At 42.9% G+C, this 27259-nt stretch overlaps 2 protein-coding genes across 2 annotated transcripts in view; one reads left to right on the forward strand and one right to left on the reverse strand.

Moving 5' to 3' along the window:
- The window catches only part of SYCP2L (synaptonemal complex protein 2 like), a gene marked incomplete at both ends in the record, with an annotated part of 31296 nt that extends 16183 nt beyond the window's left edge, over positions 1-15113 (reverse strand). The window contains 13 exons of the mRNA XM_083450312.1: positions 4186-4338; positions 4811-4871; positions 4960-5052; positions 5862-5907; positions 8418-8470; positions 8839-8981; positions 10016-10050; positions 10842-10930; positions 11037-11122; positions 13563-13688; positions 14248-14371; positions 14559-14693; positions 15084-15113. Coding sequence (XP_083306438.1) covers positions 4186-4338; positions 4811-4871; positions 4960-5052; positions 5862-5907; positions 8418-8470; positions 8839-8981; positions 10016-10050; positions 10842-10930; positions 11037-11122; positions 13563-13688; positions 14248-14371; positions 14559-14693; positions 15084-15113 — 1174 coding nt within the window. The remainder of the gene's footprint in view (positions 1-4185; positions 4339-4810; positions 4872-4959; positions 5053-5861; positions 5908-8417; positions 8471-8838; positions 8982-10015; positions 10051-10841; positions 10931-11036; positions 11123-13562; positions 13689-14247; positions 14372-14558; positions 14694-15083) is intronic.
- Positions 15114-21108: 5995 nt separating this feature from the next.
- Positions 21109-27021, forward strand: GCM2 (glial cells missing transcription factor 2; the record flags this gene model as incomplete). Its single annotated transcript, XM_083450313.1, has 5 exons — positions 21109-21195; positions 22089-22341; positions 23860-23972; positions 25155-25280; positions 26137-27021. The coding sequence occupies 5 exons, from the start codon at positions 21109-21111 to the stop codon at positions 27019-27021; spliced, it is 1464 nt and encodes a 487-aa protein (XP_083306439.1).
- Between the last annotated feature and the right edge of the window lie 238 nt (positions 27022-27259).

The raw sequence follows: 27259 nt of genomic DNA on the forward strand, positions 1-27259 counted from the left end.
GCAGAAAGGTAAACGGCGTTTCCGTGCACTCCTCTGGTTTGCCAGAAGTGGCTTAGTCATGCTGGCCACATGACCCGGAAGCTGTACACTGGCTCCCTCAGCCAATAAAGCGAGATGAGCGCCGCAACCCCAGAGTCGGTCACGACTGGACCTAATGGTCAAGGGTCCCTTTACCCTTTGCATTTAATTATTATTAACTATTACAGTGGACGCTTGGGTTGCGAATATGATCCGTGCTGGATGCACATTCGCAACCCGCAGCGGCGAGTCTGCACACGCACAGGTTGCGATTAGGTGCTTCTGCACATGCTCGACCGCCGAAACCCAGAAGTAACCCGTTCCAGTACTTCCGGGTTCTGGTGGTCCGTAAACCGAAAAAACGCAACCTGAAGCATCTGTAACCCAAGGTATGACTGTACTACTACTACTATTTGTACCTTGCCCATCTGACTGGGTTACTCCGGCTACTCTGGGTGGCTTCCAACAGATTTAAAAACATAATCAAATATTAAAAACTTCCTGTCACAGGGCTGCTTTCAGATCTCTTAGGAAAACTGTGTCATTGTTTATCTCCTTGATATCTGACAGGAGAGCGTTCCCCAGAGCGGGAGCCACTACCAAGAAGGCCCTCTGCTTGGTTCCCTATAACTTCCCTTCTCACAGTGAAGGAACTGTCAGAAGGCCCTCAGAACTAGACGATGGGGGTAGAGACATTCCTTCATATATACAGGGCCAAACAATGACGTGCGCTAGCATTTGTATAGACTTATTGGGAAAGCTATCCAGGATAAACAAATATTATACTGCTAGCAGGTTCACACCTGGCTTTGCTCAGGAATTCTAAGAAAACCCCCCAAAATCAGCACTGTTTTGAAAGGTTCGGGCCATAGACTTGTTTCAAAATGGCTCCCACTGTATCCAAACATAGATGAAAACCTGTTCCTTGATCTCAGGAACCATCATGCAAAATTGAGGCATACAAATGCATATCAAACAAACAACTTTCCGAAGTATATAGTGAATTAATTATCAAGATCCTCCTCCCTCCCCCATCTGTCCCAACAAATCCTGTTGGGGTTTTTATTTGCCCCCCTCTTTGCAGCAATGTACTTTTTTGGGAACTTTTAAAGTAACTCTTCAAACAGTAACACCCCAACCCCATTTAGGCCACCTTGCTTCAGCTACTGCAGTGCTTCTTCTGACACACAGCAACTTTTCCCAACACCTTCTTTATTTTCTCAGTTCCTACCATTTTACCTCTCTCGTTCATATATGGCTGCTGAGTTGACAATTTTATAGCAGCTGTCAGCTGAGGACATTATGAGGGTTGGGGATACTGGATTTTGATGGGTAGTTCATGGAACGGAATAACAGAATTGTAGGGTTGGAAGAGACCATGAGGGTCATCTAAGTCCAACCTTCTGCAATGCAGGAATCTTTCTGCCCAACAAGGAGCTCGAACCCACAACCCTGAGATTAAGAGTCTCATGCTCTACCGACTGAGCTATGATGTCACATGGCTCTATGTAATTTTGTATTCACTTGTATTCAGCAGCAAAGGAAAGAACAGAAAGCTGGGCACCCAGCAACTGCAACAACCCCATCTGGCAAATGTTGTCCCCAAATATGCTCACGGATGTAGCTGCAACCGACAGTAATGTTGAAACGTTCAGTAAGGAATCTGAACCCTCAAGATCTTTTCCACTCTCCACGTGTCTGCTTACCACTGTAAAAAAATGATAATAAAAAAATCAGCAGTATAGACAAATTTTCTAGGCCAAACATGGGCATGCTGTTGCCTAAGGGTGCAAATGCATTTTATTCCACACACCCCAATACCTCCAGAAGCTGCCCATTTTACCATCCTTCCAGAGTTCCCATTTTAAAATTCCTCTTTCTTTTCCCCAGCTTTTAAAAACGTTTCCTTCTTTCTATGCAGTTTCAGAACTATCAGAAGGAGCCACATTTAATTTGATACAATATAAGCTTTTTCATAATTGTATGGTTTGGTCAGGAAAAAGCCTCAACCCCAGCTGTCTACCGTTTATATGAAGTGTAATGCATATATGTGTGTGTATTCTACATTCTATGTCACACTATAGTCTCAAACAGTGCTTTTCCCCCCAGAAAAAGTGCCAGAATGCACTTTCCCCAGCAGACCCACCCCAGAGCTCAAAGAGGATCATCTTCGGGCTCTGGGTGTCTCCTCGCCAGCCAGAGGCTTGTTGAGGCTGTTCACCTGAGGGGAGGGGAGGCTTCCATTCTGGATAGAAAAAAAGCCTGGTCACAAATGATTAATTTCACTTGCTTTCCAGCACTGTAGCTGTATTAGTTAGTTGTAGTAAGGAAGAAAAATACTTGACATGAACCCCACCAAACTCAGAATAGACTTGAACGAGGCTCTAAAAAGGCAGCTATGGTGAAAACCAGGCATAGGCAAACTCTGGCCCTCCAGATGTTTGGGACTACAATTCCCATCATCCCTGACCATGGGTCCTGTTAGCTAGGGATGGTGGGAATTATAGTCCCAAACTTCTGGAAGGCCGGAGTTTGCCTATGCCTGGTGAAAACTAAAGGAAGGAGGCATTTGTTCCAGATTAAGACTTTTTTTCTCCATGATTAGCTCTGGTGCCACCCATACAGTCCCTGATGTAAACATACTCAGGATGTAAACAGAAGAGACATGAAGCCTCCAACCACACACATAGACCCCTCACTTCTGGCCCCTCTTTGCCATGGTCCATCTTGACTTGTCAATGACTTCTTTATTGAGAAAACCGGCTCAGTCGGGCATGTTCAGTTGGGATGCTTCGGATGCACAAACTATTTCTCTCATCAGAAACATTTGCACAAGCCATGTGTTTAAAAAAACACCCTTGACCCCAATACCCTGGAAGAGAGATGGCTCTTACTGCAAATGAAGCGTGGCGCCAAGACCAAGGGAAAGCCCAACCCAAATCTCAATTTACCCTTTGTTTAATTCTCCCTGTGAAGATAGGGAGGCATAACTCTAAAAAGGAATGCTTCTGGAATGCCAGCTGTGGAAAGGCGAAGGGGAAGCAATGCAACCCTGTTGTGGAAAAAAACAAGGGCTGAATAAAAACAAGGGCTGTATTCTGTATGTGTTTACATCAATAAGTGTGTGTGAGTGTGTGTGATATTAAAAAGAATAGCGATGCTTCCACACTCAAGTCTCCCGAAGCAATAGCCAAGAAAGTGCAAGGAAGAAGCACGCAACAGTTGTGAAATTAAACCAACACAAAAGGGGGAAAGGCTAGAAAGAGTCCTCTTTTTTTGGCTAAAATTGCTGCTCTTGTACAGATGGGGATCTTTGTATACAGGATATGGCAAAAGGTAAGATTGAGGATATTACATACATGGCTGACACCAGTTAATAGACTATCAGTAAATTTACAGGCTGCCCTCAAGTACAAAACCTCTCAGGGAGATGAGTAACAACAAAAAAAGCATTCAGTACAAATCACAGAAGCAACAGCCACAGTTAAAATCAGTAAATCTGTAAGACACACATAATTGACCAGCTATTATAAAACATGCTGATTGCCTAAGCAAATAAAGACGACTTTGCACAGCAGCAAAAAAGTAATCACAGTTGCCACCAGGCAATCCTCACTGCGATGCACCTGGAATTACAACCACAAGATGCCACAAGGAAGAGCACCCTCTCCTTGGGTACCAGACATCTAGCATCAAATGACTGGAGGACCCAAGAAGGCTACAATTAAGCATCTCATCTGACTTGGATACTAATACTGGCGCATTCAAAAGACACTCACCTATTGTACTTTGCTGTGGCTGATCTCCACTGCAGTTATCATCATCTTGGTCAAGCACTATCTGTCCAATTAAGTTATTGGAAAAGCAGAGTTTAATCCAGGAAAAGCACTCGCTCATGGATAAAAGTTGTAGGAAATGAAAAAAATGCCTGCCAAGTTCAGAATCTGCAGCTTTCCAATCTTGAATTTTGTTGTTATTATTAAGCAACCAGCCAATGCTTTATAACATGAGGCAAATGGAGCAGGTATTAGTTGTGCTTATTTAACAAATGACCTGAGCACTTGGCTATTATATTAACGTCCATAAAGAGAACCAACACGACACACAAAATTCAAGACCACAGAAGGGTTCTGAACAAAGGTCAAATGAAGGGAGGGGGAGAAATACTTGCCATCACTTTATCCTTTCCCATTACATTGAAGAGCTGTGTCAACACATCAAACTGGCTATCAAAGTGAATTTGTATCTTTTTTACTTCTTTTTTGTTGATGGCCGTGGGATCCTTCAAGACCATTTTAAGAATCTTTTCTCCCCCTTCCTCTTTAGAAAAAAAGAAAAATGCATGTTTTCTAGGAGATGCCAACACTTTGTTCAAACAGCATAAATAAGGCACCACAAAGGCAGACCACAAAAACAATTGCAGCTGCAAGAATGGTTTAACCTTTCTCCAAACCCAAGAAAACCTCATGGTGTTTTCGTATCTGCTATCTTCTCCCTACATGTCAAAAGTTACCATTATTTGCCTATGGCAATATGGCCGCTCCTGTCATCTACACAGTGTGGGATAACTAGGGAGAGCAGAGCAAGAAAATTCCAGGAAAAGGCTCTCTTGAATCTGAAGCCACTCATGTTTCCCCACAAAACACTTTAAGAATCTAAAACACTCTTCCTGCTTCACATCTGGATTCATACAGCAAGTCTATTTCCTGTCAACAGTAACTAAGATTTCTCTCCATTCGCACAAGCTCAGTTTACACACACATGTTTCCTTTGAGTGTATGAAGAGTCTCACCTGTCAGACGATAGCTACTAACTGCTTCCTTTGCCAACCTCACCGACTCCCAGAGACCACCCTGAAAGGATATTTGAAGTAAAATTGTGTCCGTTATTTTAGTACAGCTAAGAGCAGCGGGGCTCAGTATCTTTTTCTTTTCTTTTTACCTCAAGGCTATCCACGTAGAAAGTAATGCTCTCACTTCCAAAATTGAAGTCAATCCAAAACTCCTTTAGTTTGTCATCAGCTGGTTTCTGTAACTTGGAAAGAAATGGGAAACTTTTCTGCTTGTTTTCAGAAAGAAAGGAAAAACTCGATAACCTGTGGACTTAAGCCACATTTGTCGTAAGACACTGATGTTTTTGCTGCAACTAACATGGATACCCCTCTACAAATTGTAAATAGCTTGCTTAATGGTTTAGGGAACACAAGAAACAAGCCACACACGTTACAAAGCCATGCCTGTCCCCCTCTCCCTTGCATGAGTACTGCTTTGACCACCATGGGGGTCCCAACACCAACTGGCAGGGGTAGTGGCTAAGCCTTCCTTTCTCCATCTCTCCCAAAACATCTCCCCCAAAGGTGGCTTGCAAGAGAAACGAGGCCACTTAGCCTTTGCTGCACATGGACAGCTGCAGTGTAAAATGAAGGTTTTTCCAAGTTAGCCAGCTTTAATATAGTTAAAGAGTTAGCTGCTTAGAATAAAAAAGACACTGACAATTCAGCAAATAGTTTTTTTCTGATTTCAAGCAGGATCAAGGACTCTTTTCTTGTGGTCTTTTGTGATATAGAAGGGAGAGCCTCCTGTAGATTTTAGGTCCCTGGAAAAATGAGAAGTCTAAAAACACTCAGGGAGCCTCTAAGAGGACAGGAAGCTTCTAGCTTCAGAAGTCTGCCCTCCCACTTGTAGACAGCAACCAAGACAACAATGGAGGTGGCATGCTGCTCCCCACCACCTCCCTCTCATGTATTTACATTGCTCAGATGCAAAACACCTGAAGAAGGCCATAGGAGCCCTATTAAGCATTATCAAGCTTCATGCAATATCACAGCGATTTTTAAGCATTACCATGTTCGTATCAGCAACAGCAGCTTTGCATGGAACTGAGTAAACCCTGCAAAAGAACAAATTCGCCACTAGGATATCGGTCTCAAATACAATCTGCTCCGACCCCTGCTTCCCCCATCTCATAGCTATGGAAATAGCTCGTCTCCCTCAAAACTTCCTCTTTCTCTCCTTTTCCCCTCTGCCTCCCCACCTCGCCCCCAGCCCACATTATCTACAACAAAAAATGTCTCAAAATGACTGTCATTGATTTGTATGAAGGATGCTTAAAACACAGACACCGAATGTACTTTTGTTACCTATGAAAAATCTTTCAATAATAATAATAATAATAAATGACTTTCGCAACATTTTTATTTAAAGCAGACAATGCTAAGTACAGCCCAAACAGGTAGAAAATGCCTGACAAGCAGCGCTGGCAAGCCTGAGCATGGAAATGGATGAGTACAAACATGTCCCAGATGTGTAACCGTATGCATGCCAGGGGGTAGTCAATTTGGTGTCCTACAAAAATGTTACTGGACTAAGACTGCTGCCACCCCTGACCACAGGGCATGCTGGTTGGGGCTGATGGGACCTGAAATCTAACAATATACAGTGGTACCTCGGGTTAAGAACTTAATTCGTTCCGGAGGTCCGTTCTTAATCTGAAACTGTTCTTAACCTGAGGTACCACTTTAGCTAATGGGGCCTCCCGCTGCCGCCGCGCCATTTCTGTTCTCATCCTGAGGTAAAGTTCTTAACCTGAGGTACTACTTCTGGGTTAGCAGAGTCTGTAACCTGAAGAATTTGTAACCCGAGGTACCACTGTATGGAGGGTGACCCGTTGACTCCCTGTGGTCTACGTGCCCATGCTGTTCTCTCACAGCATCAGAAGCCGCTTAATGTACAATTGCAGTGGCAGGCCTCCAAGTTAGCAATGACCTACAGCAAGACTGAACATGAGAGGTGGTGATTGAGTCTAAGCTAGCCCATCTGTTTGGAGAACTTCAACGCAGGTCAGCACCAGCTCACATCAACACCATCTGCCATGGCAAACAAGGTGGGCCCGCATCTCTTCCCATGCCCCATCAGCAATTCACACTTCATTAAGTAAGGTCCTTTCCTTTCCACACTACTACCAAGGCAATCATATCAGCGTATCAAGTGAAAGAGGTTGCCAATATGGATACTTCCTGAGCCAGCGTCGCACTGGGGGACAACACTAGAATGGGAAGCAGACATGCACACACGACTTCCAGCTTCTGACGTGGCCACATAGCCCTTTCCATGCCGCTGGGGATTTCGACAACAATGGAATCAGGGCAAAAAAACATTGAAAAACAAATGAATAAACCATCTCCCATCTCCTCCGAAAGAAAGTTTGCCCTTTCAAGATGTTTAGAAGCTTGGGCAAAGGGACACTTGTATGTTGGGAAGCAGACATAACTCATAAGTAAATTTATTTCACATCTATGGCCTTAGCCTACCGACAAATTTCAGAAATCATTCCAAGCATGTCAAATGCGCTACTTAATGTGAAAATGCTGTTCAATAGCCTGAATATTCATCATTGTTTTTTAAAAAACAGATTCCTCTAAGTTAACAGGACAGCAGTTGCTTAGAGTGTGGTGCTGATAACGCCAAGGTTGTAGGTTCGATCCCTGTATGGGAGGGATGCATATTTCAGCATTGCAGGGAGTTAGACTAGATCAGCCTTTCTCAACCTGTGGGTCCCCAGATGTTGTTGAACTACAACTCCCATCACCCCTAGCTAGCAAGGCCAGAGCTCAGGGATGATGGGAGTTGTAGTCCAACAACATCTGGGGACCCACAGGTTGAGAACCGCTGGACTAGATTATCTCAGACTCCCTTCCATCTCTGCAATTCTATGATTCTAAGTATTAAGACCTTACTTTCCAAAATGCCCAATACTGAAACCATGAAATAATATTTCTACATAATTAGCTAAACCCGATTATTGGCAGGGCCAGCTTCAAAGATGACTTCCCCCACTAAGCTGACCCAATATTTGTACATGACTAAGCCCTGTACTTTTGGGCTCAACTGGATAAGCCTTCCACAGGAAAATTCCACTCCCAAAGTCTCCTCCATGTGTGCATGAGTGAGAGCAACTGAAAAACTCACCATCCAGATTGTCTCTCATTTAAGTATCAAGGTGACAGCATGCTGATTCTTAGCTCTGTAACTTTTGAAGCTTTTAAGACCAACTCAGCAAACTGCCATCCATTCTGACATGATCTGTAGCGCTACATCTTTCTACCTCTGTGCTTTCAGTGCTCAAGACTGGTGTAGTTCTGCAACATAACTTCACATGCCTAGACACTGGAGTTTATGCATTACTGGCCTGAATGGGAGAACTTGGGCTCCTAGTAAGTTTGCCTCAGCAGCACCTCAGAAGGGACATGCCTACATTGGGTGGGGAGGAAAGAGTCTGGGGTGCCCAGTTACTTCTGTGGATAAGCCCAGAAATAGAGTCGGTAAACAAAACCTGCAAAAGCCTGTGATAAATCGGTGCTCAAACTCTCTCAGGTGAGCATGTTCGTGGCAAGTCCTTACCTTCTTTTATCTCCAAGTCTTTCATTCAATTTGTTAAGAAATAACCTGGAATCCTTCAAGAGGGGGAAAAGGGAAAGCAGAATGTGACAATTATTTTCAAAAATTGTTCCAACGCCAATTCCATTTTTAAAAAAAATAAGCATTGCATGCTCTTCCCAGTGGCACATAAGCCACCGTGCAAATGCAAAATGAGTTCAGAAGGCCTGAGTATCACAAATCAATCAGCTTCGGAGTTGTTTTAAAGACAACCAGCGATGCTTGATTTTCTTCACTGAGAATGCACCGAATGCAGATTACATCCATTAATTCAGTGAAAAGGGAGAGAAACCAGTTGCTATACTCTTTCGCACAAAAAATTCCGCTGTTGCTATACATTTGAAGATTAGCAAGAACAAGAAGCTGAAAAAACAAAAGCCCTTACTGTCTCAAAATCTCTTTCTTTGATTTCTCTAAAAGCCTTAGCAAGGTATTGATCTTCAAACCAGTTGTGAACAAGATCGTCTCTCAGCTTTTTCAACATTATCCTGAACAGGGCTTCCACAATAGCAATCTGGATGTCATAGTCTGCACAAAGAAAAGAGTTACTGAAAACAATATATTCAGCATCCCATATGCAAAGTATCTTACCAAGTGATGAAAAACTTCCTTCCACCCTTCCTTGCACTACAAGTTTAGATCAAGAACTACTCCGCTTTATATTCAGCCTTTGCCCAAGTCCATTATTCCAATATTTCAAAATGCAACATGCTTTCCCTCCCTCCTTCCCCCCTGGGAAGTTTGATGCTATTGCTACACTATTTATCTTGCTAAAGGAAAATGTGATTTATTACTACAGTCTTATGACTTTTGCATTTCTGAGAATAGTCAAATATTCATGTGCAACCATTACAGGTTCATTGGCTATGACTCAGCAAAGGTTTGCCACTTTTGTCCCACAAAAAACCATGGGAATTATAACTAGTGCCACTAATGCACGTAGGGAAGAGATCTCACCTTTCCAAAGAACCTATTGCTTAAAATGTTATTCATATCAAAATACTTGTTTGCACATAGCATTTCTGAAGAAGAGCTGTTTCAGATTAATTCTTGTTCTTTAGAGACAGCAGTTTAACCCACGCCTAGTCAGTATTCCCTTAACATTTTAACACAATACAGGAATAAGAAGAAGAATGGGGTGTATCAGATATTAGAGCAACTAGTGAGGGCAGGGAAGCTACAGCAATCTCACCCTAGCATTCCCTGGGACTAATCAGGCCTACCAGGTCTTTGCATTTGGCCCATGAGGCTGTTTTTGCCCACCTGGCATCATCTGTGCCATTCGATGTGAGGCAAGTAAAAGTGCTTTGTAAGTCCTGATGATCAGCTGATCATCTGAGTGGGCAAAAACTGGTAACGACATTTCACTGGGACATCAGGTGACATGTGGTTCACTCAGTTCTTAAGCAGCAGCTTAGTTTTACAGCTAACATCAGTTGAAAAGCACCACTCTACACAGGAGTTTCCGTATTCTTGGATTTTAGCATCAGATGTCTAAGGCCTCGTCAAAACAGGTACCTGGACTTTTCCCAGCCCCAACAAAGATGCTAAGTTTTTCTTACCACCAACATCCAGAATTGCTTTTGCAAGTTCTTTCCTGAAATGACATAACCCATTAATGAGCTTTAAGCCTTAGAGAGAGAGAGAGAGAGAGAGAGAGAGAGAGAGAGAGAAACAATTGGGAATTAAATATGTAGACATAAGATATGAACAGTCAAAACCGAGAAACAAAACATGCATAACTGAGAAACAAAACATGCAAAACCGAGAAACAAAACATGCATAAGGTATGAACGGTCAAAATCGAGAAACAAAACATGCATAACAGGAGTGGACTGAAAGGGAACTTTTGCCAAGACTGTCCAATTTAATCTTTTTGAAGCAATGTGGCAGTTTAGGGCCACAGCAACCAAATGCCTTTCTCCCTCATATTCAAATACACCATTCATAAAAGGAAGTTCTTCACTTGAACAGTCATACGGATCTACAACTACAGGCACAGTGCTGCGGTATACAAAAACTGAAACTGTCTCCATATGTTTCCCAGTAACACTGTGAAAACTGGACGAGTTGGGCCATAGGCCTGGTCCAATAGACTAGTCTTATGTTCTTAGGTAGCCTGTGGTGGGTTTGGGCTAGTCGAGTCAGGGATAATGGGAGTTGTAGTCCAAAAACAGCTGCAGGACCACATAGGCTAGCCACACTGCACTAATGCAAGACATTATTGGATGCAAATGTCTCCTCATTTACTTCAGCAAAAATTCAAACTTTCTGTTAAGTAGATCCAATAAGAAATTCTGGAAAAGAAGAGGGGAAAGATTCCCTCCTAGCACCTAACAGAGCACAGAAGACACACAAGGATTAAGTCCACGTTACAAAGATGCTTACATAAGCAGACACATCTCTTCAGACCCGGCAAACTTCTTTTTCTCCTCTTTTCCGATGTTATCCAGCAGAGTGTTTAAGGTTCTCAAAGCCTTTGATACAGGAAGTGTAAGAAATGTAGGAAGACAAGAATAAGTAACTAACGACTTTGTTTTACTTCCTAGAAATCATTCCACATATTCCTTGTTTGAAACTGACCTCCTGTCGCAGGAAACAGCTCACATGAGAATCAGCAGCTACATGTCCCAAATATGGTATGAAAGACTCCAGCAACTGCTTTTTCCCTGTAACAGAGAAATTTGGTGAGAAACACACATTTGTTACCAGTTAGGCAGCAAGACCTCTAAGTTTCAAAGCAGTGCCACAGTCTCTCTTATTGGAATAGCAATCTTCCCAAATCAGTGTGACCTGCTTTTTGTAATATTGTACAAGAGGTTTGCTTTTCGCTCCCTCATTGTAGAAGTTTAAATACCTACTGCATTTTTATTAGAGCTGTACACAGATTGGATCATTTTTAGCTGATCAATAATTTGGTTTTTAGTCAATTAAATATATTTGTGCATTACTGAAGTGTGTGAGAGTTTCGCAGTACGGAGGACAACAGAAGGAAAATCCATTTCTAGTGTGTCCCCCATTCCAAATCCTTACTACAGCAAAGCATCAGAAACAGACAACAGTATCCTAATCTCTCAGTCTGATTTACTGGAGGGGATCCACTAGAATGATCTAAACAGTGGTTCCCAGTTGGTGGTCCTCAGACACCAGGGGGTCCGTGGCACCATTCACATAACAAAAACTACCACAGAGATATCAAAATTTTCCAAATTAGGGGGTCCATGGCTTTTGAAAAACAGGGGCTCCTCAGTACTTAGCTAATTGGGAACCACTGATTCAAAGTATTAATTGGTTGTCTAATTCAGTCTAAATAAACCTGGCGGCCTCACTCCTTTTGTTTACTCCTATTCTCCACAAGGACTCAAAACAATTTAGAAAGCTCAACGAAAACATTGCATGTTTATACAGGAGTAAATCTCAATGTGTTCCATTGGATTTACTCCTGGAGAGGTATTGTAGTCACAAATCATATGAATTTAACAGCCATAAATTCTCTCTACTTCAAACCGCCATTTCTTTTTTTAAAATGTCATTTTTGTATTTGTCTTTTGTCATGTTGCCTTGGGACTGCTCTGATAATAAATCAACATCAGATACTTAAAGGTATTTAGCGACTGACCTTCAGAGTTGCTTTTGCCAATAATCTGAAAGCAAGATGTTGTGGGGATGGGAAGAGAAACAGAATAGATATAACTCAAAGGTAATACCTTTACCTGTAGCACATTCAAAATACTGCCCAGTTTATAAAACTTACACACCAGCACTAATATATCACAGCATTGTAAAGTGTGCTTAACCATAATACCGGCCAGGTTCAAACAGAACAAGTTTCCGCTCCTCAACACTGAGTTTTATTTCAAATTCAGAGTCCTGAATTACGGTATTATCATTGTCATTCATGCAGTGCATTTCAACCATGTACAGATTTTCACATGCATTTTCTACATTCCCATTTTTCCATGCAGGTATTGTAAAAAAATACTACGTGGTACGATGACAAGTTAGGGCCAACTGCTATGTACTTTGAACAACATAGCTTCCAGCAAAAATTGCATGGTTGGGTCTTCACAGGAAAATCTGAAGCAGCATCCCACATTTGTCCCACAGGTGTCATGGATGCTGGCCTCACTAGCATTGCCACCCTGTGGCGCTGGCATGGGTACTTGCTACAATGCAGATGAACCATATGGGAAGTGAACAGAATGTTCCTGCAGGCACATGGGGCACTGAAAGCCCAGAAGCAACTTCCATTGTCCAGTTTGTCACTGGGAGCATTTATCAAAATCAGCCTTAGCTTGCACAACCACACCCTCCAACATTTCTCCAATAAAGAAAGGGACATCGTATTCAATAACAATAACAATAACAATAACAACAACAACAACAATAATAATATTTATTCCCCGCACATCCGACGGGGTTACCCCAGCCACTCTGGGCAACTTCCAACGTATATAGAAACATAATTAAACATTTTTTTAAAAGTCCCTATACATACAGATGCCTTCTAAAGGTTGTATAGTTACTTATCTCTTTGGCTCAGGGGTGTGTGTGACAAAACTCCATACCCTCCAACATTTCTCTGATTAAAATAAGGACATCTTAATGAAAAAGTGGGACAATCTGGGATTAAATCAGCTGGTACGGCTTCTGTAAATCTAGGACTGTCCCTGGAAAACAGGAACACTTGGAGAGTCTGGACATTCACATTATTCTTTGCATCTTAACAGGCTCACAGGATGGCTTTCCACATTACCATGATGTCCTAGCATTGCACAAAGCTGCATCCATACAGTCCATACAAGGAAAGCATTAGCTTACCGCTGAGCTGGAGAACTTGTTCCTCCAGATGTTGTTGGACTACAGCTCCCATCATCCCTGACCTTTGGCCATGCTGGTTGGGACTCATGGGAGTTGGAGTCTGACAAATTCCGGCAGGTCACAGGCTCCCCCATCCCTACATCCACATGGGGAAAGGTCAAGTCCAAAAAGCACTTTTTCAAAATAAAGGTCACAAATGGGCATGGCTACAGGGAAAAGGGAGATTTGTGGGGTTCATAACCAGCCGCTTTGTGGCGCACAAATATGGTTGCCAAAAGGCCGCAACACAGCACGTTTGTCTCTGTGTACTTACCAAGGCAGTGTCGAAGAAGTCTTCAACAAGGTGGACCAAGAATGTACTTTCACTTGGTTCTATCAGGCTCAGAAATTCTCTGGTTCTTTCAAACCAAATGACCATGTAAAACAAACAAGACGCACACAAGCAACGTCAAAGGAATGTCTCAAAGCTAGTTTTCTACTTACAGAAATGCAGCTAGGAGAAAGAAGACAATTACATGGTTATGGGGACCCACAAGTGTTTTTATTATACAGGGAGGGTTGAAGAGTAAGATAAAAGCTGCCCATGGATATTGCCTGCCCATCTTATGTGGGTTATTCCCAATTTATGAAACCAATTTCTTCTTCCAATGAAATAACACAAATCTTCACAGAACCATGCCTAGCTGCATAAAACAAAAAAGGAAGATTGTCATCCTTGTCCACAAGTAACAAAATGAGGTCAAACAAACTGACTGCAAAAAAATTAAATGGTTTGGGGTTTTTTTGGCGGGGTGGGGGTGGGGGGGGGAGATAATCAATCCGCAATGGAAAGGAGGGCTATTTAGAAGTTTGGTTTGGTCAGCTTTTGGCTAAGAACACCAGTTCTTAGAACAAGGAAATTTCTGTTTCATGGAGCATTAGTATGGTTTATACACAGCAGAGCACTTAAACAGCCATTCACGCATAGGGATACTTATCTTTGCTATCAATCCCTCCTGAAGAAGCAAATTTACACCATCTCGAGGATCACTTCTACAATACTGCTGAATGCACTTCAACAATAGGGATACGTTTGTGAACTCATTTTTGTCCAGTTCCTAGGATGGAGGGAAACCCCGCATTACGGCATAAACAAGCAATTCAATGGACTGAATTTTACGAGATTAACAGTGCAGTCCTATAAATGTCTACTCAGAAGTGAGCCTCATTGAGTTCAATGGGGCTTACTCTTCAGAAAGAAGCTACAGAATTGCAGCTGAAACAATGGAGCTTTTTCCTACTTGCCTTTTTTAGAACTTTGTCCAGTTGGTTTAATAGTTGCTTGCTGTACTTCTGAGGATAAATATCATTCCCTTGGAGTATTTCTTTTATTTTCTGAAATCCTTTTCCCTTGAAGGCATCACTCAGTAATGACTCTAGCTAGAATAAAACATGCACAAACAACTTTCTGAATAGCCTCTCAATTATGGACAGATTACGGTAGCTTTCCCACCATTGATCTAGCCACTTCCTGGTCCATACCAACTTTGAAAACAGAGTGAGAAATTCAACATAGCGCTATGGAAATGGCTCTATCAGCACAAGCATTTTAGCTCCCCACTCTTCTCTCCCCACACTCTTCTCTGACGCTTCTTCTGAAACACACACAAGCCAATTTGGAAGAATGTGAGGGGAGGACAATGGTACAAATCTTGTGTGAGCTTCTGCCAGTGGGGCTCATTTGGCCCTCAATATGCTGAAAAGATGAGTGTCTCTAAAACAAAGACAATTGATTTTAAGGTGACTGAACAATGTTGTGCACATGGTGATATTTACATAGTATTCAGATCTGTCCGGCATGTCACCATCATTTTCTCTACTCTCTTCTCCCTATATGTGAGGGGGACACACACACAATCATTTCAAACATACAATTTTTGATTAGAAATATCTACCCAGAGCTCAAATGGTGGGCAGAAATGGCAGGGGAGCCCTTAATGGAAGCTCACTTGCCCAGCTGCTCATACTCACCAATTTTGCCCACCCCAAGACCATTAGGAAAGGTAGAGGAGATGGCCCTCTCCCCAATGCCCCAATTACCACCTCGGTAATTCCAGTACTTATGTCGATCACTGCAAAAAAGACTGGAGATGTCCTCAAAGAGCATCAGTGAACTTGTGCCAGAATTGTTTTTAAGTGAACATAAGAAAAGAAGGATTGGGACGCAGGTGGCACTGTGGGTTAAACCACAGAGCCTAGGACTTGCCGATCAACAGGTCGCGGTTCGAATCCCCGCGACGGGGTGAGCTCCTGTTGCTCGGTCCCTGCTCCTGCCAACCTAGCAGTTTGAAAGCACATCAAAGTGAAAGTAGATAAATAGGTACCGCTCTGGCGGGTAGGTAAACGGCGTTTCCGTGTGCTGCTCTGGTTTGCCAGAAGCAGCTTAGTCAAGCTGTGCGCCGGCTCCCTCGGCCAGTAAAGCAAGATGAGCGCCACAACCCCAAAGTCGGTCACAACTGGACCTAATGGTCAGGGGTCTCTTTACCTAAGAAAAGAAAGCCCAGAAACAGGACCAGAGCACAGGAGCTCTCTCCCCTCCTGTGATTTCCAGCAGCTGGTGTTCAGAAGCAGCTCCTCCTCCTGCAGGGTATTTCACCAGCTATAAGCCACTCCTGGTAGTATTTGATTAAAAGATGGGGCATAGGTTTTCAATGTGTCCCCAGCCAAAAAAATATATCACCACCCATTTGCAGCCAAGAAAAAGTCAACCAAAATCCCAGAAAAAAAGACCTTTGAGGCTCATTGGGTAACCCCCACCTTGAGCGTTTTGCAAGGTGGCCCTATGCATCTCCAAGGGGTTAATCTCAGGTCACGCCTAATCAGACGCATGTGTACTTGAGAAGGATCCCCCACGGGGAGGCCCATGGTGCCCACTCTCCAAACAAAAGCCCACAACAGGCTTGCCACCCCAACGGTCATGAGCACTATGCTGGAGAACCAGTCTTTACACCAGTCAACAGAGCCCCTCCCGCGGGCCTGCAAGCGGCCCACCGACCTGATCCTGCATGGCCGGCTCCAAATCCTCCAGGAATGAGTGGCGCGCGCGCCAAGCGCGGTCTTAATAAGCGTTCGGGCAGCGTCTGACGCGCGTTCCACGCGCAGCTGATGCTGCCACCTGCGCCCAAGGGCGTGAATTAAGGGTTGCTGAGCGCGCTCGGAGCAGGATCCACTCCCCCCCCCCCCACTGCGTCGGAGGGGTTACTCTAAGAGGCGATTTCCTGAAAGGAAAGCTATGCATCCCTTCCTAGTAGGCATTGATTCCGGGGGTGCAGGGGGGATTTTATTCCCTGCTGCTGCGCATATGTCCCTAGGATTGGTTTATCAATTATGCGTTTAGGATGGGGGCATTATTTTGTAAGTAGGAGGAACGAGAAGAGATGGAGTTCCGCGTCCCGGTTGCAATCCGGTGCGCCTTATAAACCCCGCGGAGAGGAAGTCTTACTTCTGTCCCCGACTTAAAAGGGAGAGGAAGGAAGCGGGATCGTTGAGTCCCGAAAGAGTTGTGCGCTTTTCATTCTGCTTGGAAGACGAGCCTACAGAGCTGGGCTCTCGAGTGGATTTAAAGGGTCACTTCGGTGGAGGTGTTGTAAACGCAGAAGAGATTTTGCAGTACGTTTACGCAGACCTACTGAATTTAATGACGCTCCTAAGTGAAGGCGTGCCTATACCGTATATGACTGAAGCCCAAAAGTTAATATTTTCTGTATCCAAGGCAGATTAAAATCTCCAATCACAAAGGAAAATTGGAATTTCATACTCCCTTGAGAGCACCACTACCAAGAACGCAGTTTAAGGGCAAGTCTAGACTTGTCTGCTCAAAAGGAAGTCCCATTGTGTTGGAGATCTTAGGATCCTGCCAAAAAATAAGCCTAACGCAACCGGATTTCTCGCCCATTATAGCCATTTTGTGAGCTTTAGGTTTAGCAATCCTATACCCGTTTACCTTGGAGCAAACTACACTGAAGTATAGGACTGCTCTTTTACAGAGTAGCTATAATGGATGGTATTCAACTAAGTTTTATGCATGTTCATTAACGAGTCTACTCTGACTCTTGAGTAAAACTTAGTTGAATACCAACCGGCGCATGTAAAACGGTGTTATGGATGCGTCGTGACCAGTTCAACAGGTGCCACTTAGTTTTGCTTCACAATAACTATGGAGGTTAATTTTAAACAAACAATCTATGCCTTAAAAGATGTTTAGGAACATATTTCAGAAAACACGCTTCCAGGGTCACTGGAGGGAGGCCCCGCCTTTATTTTATTCATGCTTTAAACAGACAGGCAGACAGATGGAAAAGCGGCCAATGAAATAAAAACAATAAAATAAAAATATGCATTCATAAATCGGGTCTAGCATTATGATAAATCCTGCTCACAAAAAATTGAAAGAACGTAACGCAAAGCGAGGGAAGTAAAGACAAAGGAAGAACATTGTCAATATGATTCTCCTTCCAGTAATCCGCAAATAAAATAACTGGCATTTTATTATTTTTATTGGAGAACAAAAATCTATAAAGTTTCGCGTCCTATATTTGCCAAATGGTCGAGGGGAGGCGATTTCTTTTAATATCGGCCACAACAAAACAGATCCTAGCAGTGCATAATTTTAGAACAAACTCTGTCGCAACTATTACGCTGAGTTTATTTAGCATGCTTGTTTCGGGGACAAAAATCAAAAATATATATAAAAGGCAGAATATACCCCGTGATATATTTTATTAACAGAATGATCCTTTTCCAAGAGGTTTGTGCTAGGCAGAACCAAGTCCGCTGATTGTATGCAGCCGCGTCGTCTGCTTTTGAGAATGCGCGGTAGCGGAATACTGCGCGCGTTTTTTCCCCTTGGAAGTAGATCCCATTTTCTTCATTGGGACTCACTCCCTAGCAAGTGTGTTTAGGGATCGAGACCTCGGCGGAATAAATGCGCTATTAATTTCAGCCCTGTAGGTTTGCTAAAATACCCCACAAGCTTGTAAAGTTTTTAGGGTATTTTAGCAAATCTGAAATTTCAGAGGGCTGAAATTAATAACGCCTACGTTACCTGCCACGTAAGTGTGCATCGGATACGATCGCAGCCAGTGCCCTGCACAATGCTGAGCATCAAATGCTGACTTTATTTAACGTGTCTCCTCAAAGGTAAGACCCACTGAGTTCTATGAGATTTACTCCCAGGTAATTGTGTATTGGATCGTCGTTTTACGTGCCAGAGAGCTGGCTTAAATGTCTTCAGGATGGTATCGGCGAATAAAACCCAAAATCGAAAGTAAAAAAAGAGAAGGCAGGAAAGTATTCAGTGTGCTCAGGAGTCTAGGCTTTTGTATCTTAGAACAGAGCAGAGATTTGTTTGATTAACTCAAAGATGTGTTACCTGCCTATCGGTTTAAAAACTGTGAACCAACTAAGATCGTAGGAAAAATGCAAAATCGTTATGAAACAATACTTTTCGTTGTCAGCGTGCGGAAATGGCTCCCTCTCCCTCCCTGCCTGCCTGCCTGCCGCCATCGGTGTGATGGAATTTTGTCACATTGCAGAATTAGCATTACAAGACTAAAGGGAGCTTGCCTTCCGGTTTTCTACCACTGGATATGAGAGAACCAACATGGTGTATGGTCTAATTCATGTTCTAATTCAGGCTGCAGTCCTTTCTCCACTTACCTGACTGGGAGTAAGTCCCATGGAATTCAATAGGATTTGCTTCTAAGCAGACATGATTCGGATTATACTTGGTCGCTTCCAACTCCAGCTGCCTTCGTTGTCGTTGTTAAGCTCCTTTGTATCTAACCATTTCAGGGACAGTGAATAATAGAATTGTAGAGTTGGAAGGGACCTCAAGGAAGCGACCTCATCTGGGCCTACCGCCTGCAATGCAGGAATCTCAGCTAAAGAATCCCAGACAGATGGCCAGCCAACCTCGGTTTAAAAACCTCCAATTAATATTTCCTGTAGTTCAGCTTTTGCTCAAACTGGTGCCCCTCAGATGTTTTGGACCGCAACTCCCATCAGCATCCAAAACACCTGGCGTTCTAGTCCAAAACATCTGGAGGGCGCCAGGTTGGCAAGCCTAAGCACTACTTAGATAACCATACACCCTCTTCGACTTGAGCGCGCAGCTGGGTTAAAATCCACTCAGCGCTGGAAATCTATTCAGAACTTCTGAGCCGACGCTAAAGCTCAACGCGGTTTCGTGGAGCGCCATTTGGAAGCTGTTTTTGGCCGAAGAGGGTGCTAAAATGCCGAAATGCGTAATGATAATCATCATAAATTATAAGTTATAGTAGTAGTTACTAAACTGCAGTCAGGCGAACGGACTTCTTCTGAGTAAGCGGATTTCGCACTGCAGCCTCCCATTCAGAGGACACCTTTGCTGGCTTGGGGATCGGCACCCTATTGAGGGGCTTGGTTTTTTTGTACTTTTGTTTAATTAATTTTTGTGTGTGCGGGGCGGAGAATACTGGATTCCTGCGCCTTCAGCTCCGAGGCTGAAGTAGGAGGAGGAGTCGCCCTCCCCCCCCCACGTGCTTTTAACACCTCGGAGGACAGCTATGTGGGAGGGTGAAGGTCGGGGACAAAAAAGATCCCCTTCCCGGAGTGAGCAGCAGATCAGAAGCGGAGCTCGAGAGGGTAAGGGCAACAGCGGGTTCCATTTCAGCACCACAAGAGACGGACAGCGGCCAAGCGCAAAGGCAAGGCGAGGACGCCGCTGTTTAAGGCAGGTTGTGCAACACCCTTGATTCTGTCTCCTGCCCTGTCCTGCCTCTCGTCCTCACCTTCATCCCTTTCAGTTTGTTCTCTTTTGCCATCACTGTAGAGCAGCCTTTCTCAACCTGTGGGTCCCCATATGTTGTTGGACTACAACTCCCATCACCCCTAGCTAGCAAGGTCAGAGCTCAGGGATCATGGAAGTTGTAGTCCAACAACATCTGGGGACCCACAGGTTGAGAACCGCTGCGTAGAGACATGGGCACCTTACAAAGGGAAGTGCTGGGGTATTTATCTATGTCTGCCTCTCCTCCAAGGAGCCCTCACATGATTTCTCCCACCCGCTGCAAATAGCAGTCCTGTGAGGTAGACCAGTCTGATAAATAGAAACTGGCCCAGGGGCATTTAAGTAGCTTTGTGGCTGAGTAGGGATTTGGAGACTGCAGCCCTTTAACCTCCACTCCACAGCAGCTGCTGAGGACTGTTGGGCCATGGGTGAAAATGGTGAACTGGGAGCAGAAATCATCTATATCAACTCCCGCATCAACCATGAACTTGCTGCCTGGCCTTAGGAATTGCATGATTCTCTTATATTCCCCTCCCCTCCTCTTAGCTGGGGTAATGAGGATCACCTTACGCCACAGATGCCTGTTCAACCACTTGGATATGTGGGACATTTTTCAAGTGCTGCATAATGTTCATTCCTCCCTTGCACCCCCCCTGCCCATTGTCATTAGACAAGCACCTTCTCTACCACTGCTAAATACTTCTTCATTTAAGCAAGCCTACCCAGATGTCTAAATATGATGTGTATTTTAATAGGATGTTTTAGTTTGGAGTGGTTTTTTAAACTGCTGATTTTATTTTGAAAAAAGAAGGCTAATTTTAACATCTGCCTTTAATGCACATTTTATATGTTAGGTAAACAGCTTAGAGGTTTTGATGATTAAGAAATATATAAATTCTGGTAAATAAAAAATAAAGTAAATATAAGATAATTCTAGCCTTATTTACAGCTTAAGGTTAACCTTTATCTCCAGATTAATCTTTACCTTTTTCTGTATCTTTTTTGTTATATTATTTACCTAGATCCATGGTTAACATGTCAAAGGACTCAGACTACACCTGCTCCTATGGGATGAAGTTAACCTGGGATATCAATGATCCCAAGTTACCACAGGTACAGTTCAAGGAGGGAGGTTTGGAAGAAACCCACTCGAATGAATTTGTGGGCTAGTTTTCTAAGGCTGCAAAACACACTTGAAAGTCAGCCTGACTGAGCTCATTGGGGCTTTTTCTTGAGTTGGTGTGCATAGGATGGCCCTGTACACCCCAACAAAGCACACCCAAAACTACACTGTATCTTTGCAGGATGCTCCTGTAACAACAAACAAGCAATAATGGTATGATGGTTGATCTATAGGCAATTGCTAGGAGTGGTGCAGAGGTGTTTCTGTTCTTGTTCTCCCTCTTACTTTGTAGATCCAGCTGGATATGTGCTCCAGAAGAAGAGAAGGGGAGCAAAGCACCCCTGAAAATTAAAAAAGGAGAGGACTACAAAATGATATTGTATATGTGTGTGCTTGTGCCAGTGGAGTTATATTAACTGCCCATTTCTATTTAAAAATATTCTCCACTGAAGCTCTTTTTTTGGGAAAAAAATACATAACTTGAATAATAAAGCCCATAGAGGAGAATTGCATTGTTCATCACCAATAAAGTCACAAGGAAACTGCATTAGCTGCTTGAACCTGTGACATTTGCACAATTACAAGCCCACAATTATAAATCTAACTGATTTCAATGGAATGTGCAGACTTGCAGCATTAATCTGGGATCTAAGTGTGGAGCTGAACTGGACACGGTTTTGGGAAGTTGCTGTCATGGTGGATCTTCACATGTGCATTTGAGCCGCTGCTTGCATTATTTTGTTAATGCATTGTGTGTGTGTGTGTGTGTGTGTGTGTGTGTAAAAATGATAAAGGCCCAGACTGGTTTTCACCTTAATGAGATGCTTTGCTAATATAGCCTCCATCCGTTCCTCTTTCTCTTATCCCTTTGCCGCTGATGCAGGAGCCCAAGCACTTTGATTCCTTCCAGGAGTGGCCTGACGGCTATTTGCGGCTCATCTACTCCAACGAGGATAAAAACGCACAGCGCCACCTCAGCGGGTGGGCCATGCGCAACACCAACAACCACAACTGCCAGATCCTCAAGAAGTCCTGCCTCGGTGTGGTGGCATGTGCCGGGGACTGCACCCTGTTGGATGGGGCCAAGCTGCAGCTCCGGCCTGCCATATGCGACAAGGCTCGCCAGAAGCAGCAAAGTGAGAGAATTGTGATGGGGGAATCCACCCAACGGCTGTTGTATCTTGCTCTGATTTGGGAGCCATAGGGGACCTTTGTGGAGTTTACAGCAGAGAGTTCAGTCGAATGGCATCCTCAGGGAGGTACACCTGGCATCCATGCTATAACATTATCGATGCCAGATTAAAGTCTTCTTATTTACAGAGGCATTTTAGATGGTGGCATTTTTAGCTGGTTGGACGGCTTCATTCCTCTTAATTTTATTGTGCTGGTTTTTCTTATAACATTTCTGCCATTTTAAATTTCTTTGTGTATCACTTTGGAATCTGTTTTGGGATGAAAGGTGGTTTATGTAAAAAGTCAAGGAAAATCTGTCCAGGAGATTTCAAGCCTCAACACAGCTCCGTTAAATATTTTCTCAGTGTTTTTAAAAGTACAGTCATGCCTTGGAAGTCAAACGGAATCCATTCTGGAAGTCCGTTCTACTTCCAAAACATTCAGAAGCCAAAGCACGGCTTCTGATTGGCTGCAGGAAGCTCCTGCAACCAATCGGAAGCCCCATCGGATGTCCAGCTTCCCAAAAAAGTTCAAAAACCAGAACACTCACTTCCGGTTTTCGATCATTCCGGAGCCAAAACATTTGGCAACTAAGCCATTGGAGATCCAAGATAAAACTGTAGAGTCCTCTTAGAGAATATTTTTTTGGCACTCATTGGATGATGTTTTGAAGTGATCCTGTAACTGCAAACCATTTTTCTATTTAAAAATTACCCTGGAATTTCCATCACTTTCCAAGGAATTTATCTGAGGAATTCAAGGAAGACCCAACAATAATCTTGAATCTGTGAGTAACAACCAACAGGAATCAAATATCTGCTTTCAATACTATCCCTAGAAAAACTGCAGGCATAACTGTTCCAGGTGTAACTTTTCTTTCTGCATTGTACTTATAGGATCACTTTTGCCTCATGGATGTCAAAAATCATGTTGTAAGCATCCTGCAAATGCCAAAGATATCTGAGCCAGCTCTAGGTGTCCAACCTTTCTTTCTGGCAACTGAGAGCACTTGCAATTAATAGGGTTTTTAAACATCTTTAAACCCAAGTCACCGTTGTTATTATACACCATCCTACTAATGTATTTCTTTGCAAAGTAAATTTACAATCGTGTCATTCCACCCTGCCTGTAGGACTTCCCCTTCTGGGTTGTTGGGGGAAAGTAGGCAATACTGCTGGAGTGGCAAGTGTTGACACACAATGAACCAATGGGAAGCTCCTGGAATGCTACAGAGGGGAGGAGTTGGTGGTGGGTTCCATTTTGGAGAGTACATAAAATGTGGAAGGCTATCAGATTCATAAATCATTTTAAGTTACAAGCAACATCAGTTCTGAAGAGATTTGTACATTAGAGGTTCTAAGTTAATAATTCCACCATTTATCAAATCTACTTCAAAAATAATTCTGCCTGGAGATTTTAATACAGAATGATTGAATCTGACTTCCCTTCTGTTCATCACTTTAACCTATTATCCTTCACAGAAAAACTTTGTCCAAACTGCAATTCAGCACTTGAATTAATTCCTTGCCGGGGGCACAGTGGCTACCCAGTAACTAACTTCTGGAGACATGAAGGCAAGGCAATATTTTTCCAGGTAAAATATAAATAGTGCTTTTGGATTTTGAGCAGCTTGTGTTTTTTTCCCTCTTCAGTGATTTGGAATTTGTGGATGGAAAATCCGTGATCATATTTGTGCACCACATAGAAGGAATTCGTACTGGAATTGCTTGTGATAATCACCTGTACTCGGCCTTTTCATTTTTTGTGTGCTTTTGAATGAAATTAATTATGTTGCACTCACTGAGGGTCTGCAACAATAGGCTGGCATTGATAAGATGGCAGGCCATGTAACTTTTGGTTCTTTGATATATTGAATATTGACATAATTCCAAGCCATGGATTTCAAGGTCCAAAAACATGGTGGCCGGAATCCAATTAATTATATGAACAATTTATGCCCCAAAGACTTTGAAGCTAAATTGTCGCCCCAAGGTTTCATGGCAAACTTTTTTGAAATGGAAGGACATTTCAAAGAGTTTGTCATCCTATGGCACAATGGGTATGTCTCAACTCTTTGGCATGTCCAAAGCAGCTCTCTGGATTCTTTCCTATGTTTGATCCAGCATTCACTACTTATTTCATTTATTTATTTATTTATTTATTCATTCTCAATATTTATAGACCACTTTTTACCATGAATGGTCTCAAAGCAGTTTACAAATCAACCAATAGAACAATGCACTAATCAAATAATATGGTGTTTAAATCAATAGAAGCCACATAGGCCTAATACAACTTACTTAAAATGCCTGCTGGGATGCAAAGCTCTTCCCCAGGTGCCTGCGGCTCAACAGGGGGGTGTCTGATCTCAGCTCGGTACTACAGAGTTAGACCTGAATGCACAAGTCCTGGTGAAAATAAGCTGTCCATCTGAGCCAGGGGAGACTGCCAACACTCACTTTAATCAGTTTCTCTGGTTCGTTTCAATGAGGCTTGCACAACAAAAGTTGACTTCGTTTTTTATAAATGATACAAACTTCAATCCACAGATGTTAACAAAACTCCAGATAGATTAAAAAAGCAATTTCTTGTTACAAGGTCAGACTTATAAATGTTCCTGACCATGGCTTTCAACAGAAGAAAATGACCTTCATACCATATTAAACTGGTTATAAGATCACTCCAAATTAACTAGTTTATGGATGGGTTGGAATGTCTCTATGCTCATATGTTTCCTGTAACTAAGAACATTGTTCACGTGTCCGTATTTCTCCAGGCCAAGGGAATACATGATCACCCTAGACCGGAGAGTAAATCAGAAACAGAGATCAGAAGAAGTGCCCTTAAAAAGCAAACACCACCTTCTCATTCATCTCAGAAAAAAAGACTTCTGGATTTTCAGGTAACTATAAGGTTGTAGAACCACAGAGAGCTTTGTGGTAACTTAAAGACTATAACAACTTTATCCAGGCATAAGTGTTTGCGAGTTGCAGTGCATGGGGATAGAAGGGTAGTTACCTAGCCACTATGTCCTTCTGCTTCACTCCTCACCTTTGGCAAAGCAGGGAAGTGGGGGGGGGGGGGTGTCCAGTGCTAGCAAGAGAAGCAATATCTGTTGTAAGGGCTGGGGAGTTCTCTAATATGCAGGGGTGAGGAGCAACGCTAGTGTGGAGGCAGTGATGCTGGAATATCACATAATAATTTATGAAGTAGGAGGTGCAGATAGCCCACTTCAAAATCAGGCTTGAAATAAACCAATAAATAAACCAATACAGTGGTACCTCAGGTTAAGTACTTAATTCATTCTGGAGGTCTGTACTTAACCTGAAACTGTTCTTAACCAGAAGCACCACTTTAGCTAAAGGGGCCTCCTGCTGCTGCCACGCCGCTGGAGCACAATTTCTGTTCTCATCCTGAAGCAAAGTTCTTAACCAGAGGTACTATTTCTGGGTTAGCGTAGTCTGTAACCTGAAGCGTATGTAACCTGAAGCATCTGTAACCCAAGGTACCACTGTAAAATGAAAATTATCCAACAAATGTTTATGGTGATTCCAAGATGTGTACAGAGCATCAGCACTAGTTCCAGGCGTTTCTGATGTCAATTAGCCATTTGAAGCCATCATCTGATGCTTCATTTGAAAAACCTCAGCAAAATTAATTTGAACCACAACTGGCAACAACTGAAATAGCCATTTGCCATATTTCATGGGTGCATGCAGCCATTTCTCCTGAAGTCTTTTTATTTATCTTCTCATCAGACAGGAATGTGTTTTGAGAACAGCAGTCACTTTCATTATATTCATCATCTGGGATGTGAAGAAGGATCAGAAAAAATCAACATAATTACAGATACCGGCTTGCCACTCCTAGCTCAGCCTCACCATTTATTTCAAAATATAGAACCTTACAACATTACCTACGATGCAGCCAGCTTTCAAGATGATGTGTTATCACCACTTCAGAAGCGTCCGAGCCCCAAAATCTATACATCTAAACCAGCTTGTGGCTATGAATGCTCATTTCCTGGTTACATCAATTCCAGTCTGTATACATTTCACAAAGATCCAATGGATAATCCAGGGGATGCTGACCATGTTGTGTTGAATGGACTTCAGTACCATGTAAATTCACTAGATACCCATGAAAAGAACTTTGATGGCACCCATAAACATCATGGACTAAAACAGGCCTTAGCTGAAACTAACTACGGAGAAAGGATTGGCGATGAATCGAATCAAGTCAATGTTAACCATCCCCATTACAGTGAAGAATATGCTTGCAGATATAGCAGTCATTCTTCTTTGGAAGGTCATCCTTTGCAAACTGTTATAACCACAACTACCAAGATGTTCCTTGAAGCCTACAAGCCTCCTGTGGCAAAGTATGGCGACAGTTTATATGATCCAAAAGATCTTATGAGTTGTTCCTTGGCAGAAAGCATTTCAGGGAATGTCTGTCGAGAGATAAGCCTTCAAGACCACTGGGGAATGGGCAAACCAAATGAGATTGGTGAGCATTTTCTGACAATTGATAAGGAGGAGCATATAGCATCAGTGAATGAATGCCAGGATAGTACTGATGCAGGAAAAGTTTATACTGGATATGAAGGACAAACATTCCAATTTGAGAATACTGAATACTAAGCCTCAGGTGTGGCAGGATTTGTGTACACACACACACACACACAGAGAGAGAGAAGATAAGGGTTTTTTGTTTTTTTTTTAAACCAATAGATTATAAAATATTTTGTGGGAAATCTGTTGGCTTTGGGAGATTTGATCAACACTGTGGCTCATGTTATTCATTCTAAACATACACATTAAAGTCACAATGTAGAAACCACACAGCAGTTAAGTCATGGCTAGGTTAAAGGGTGATGCA

This window comes from Podarcis tiliguerta, assembly GCF_965153285.1.
Source record: "Podarcis tiliguerta genome assembly, chromosome: 7".
Classification (NCBI taxonomy): domain Eukaryota; kingdom Metazoa; phylum Chordata; class Lepidosauria; order Squamata; family Lacertidae; genus Podarcis; species Podarcis tiliguerta.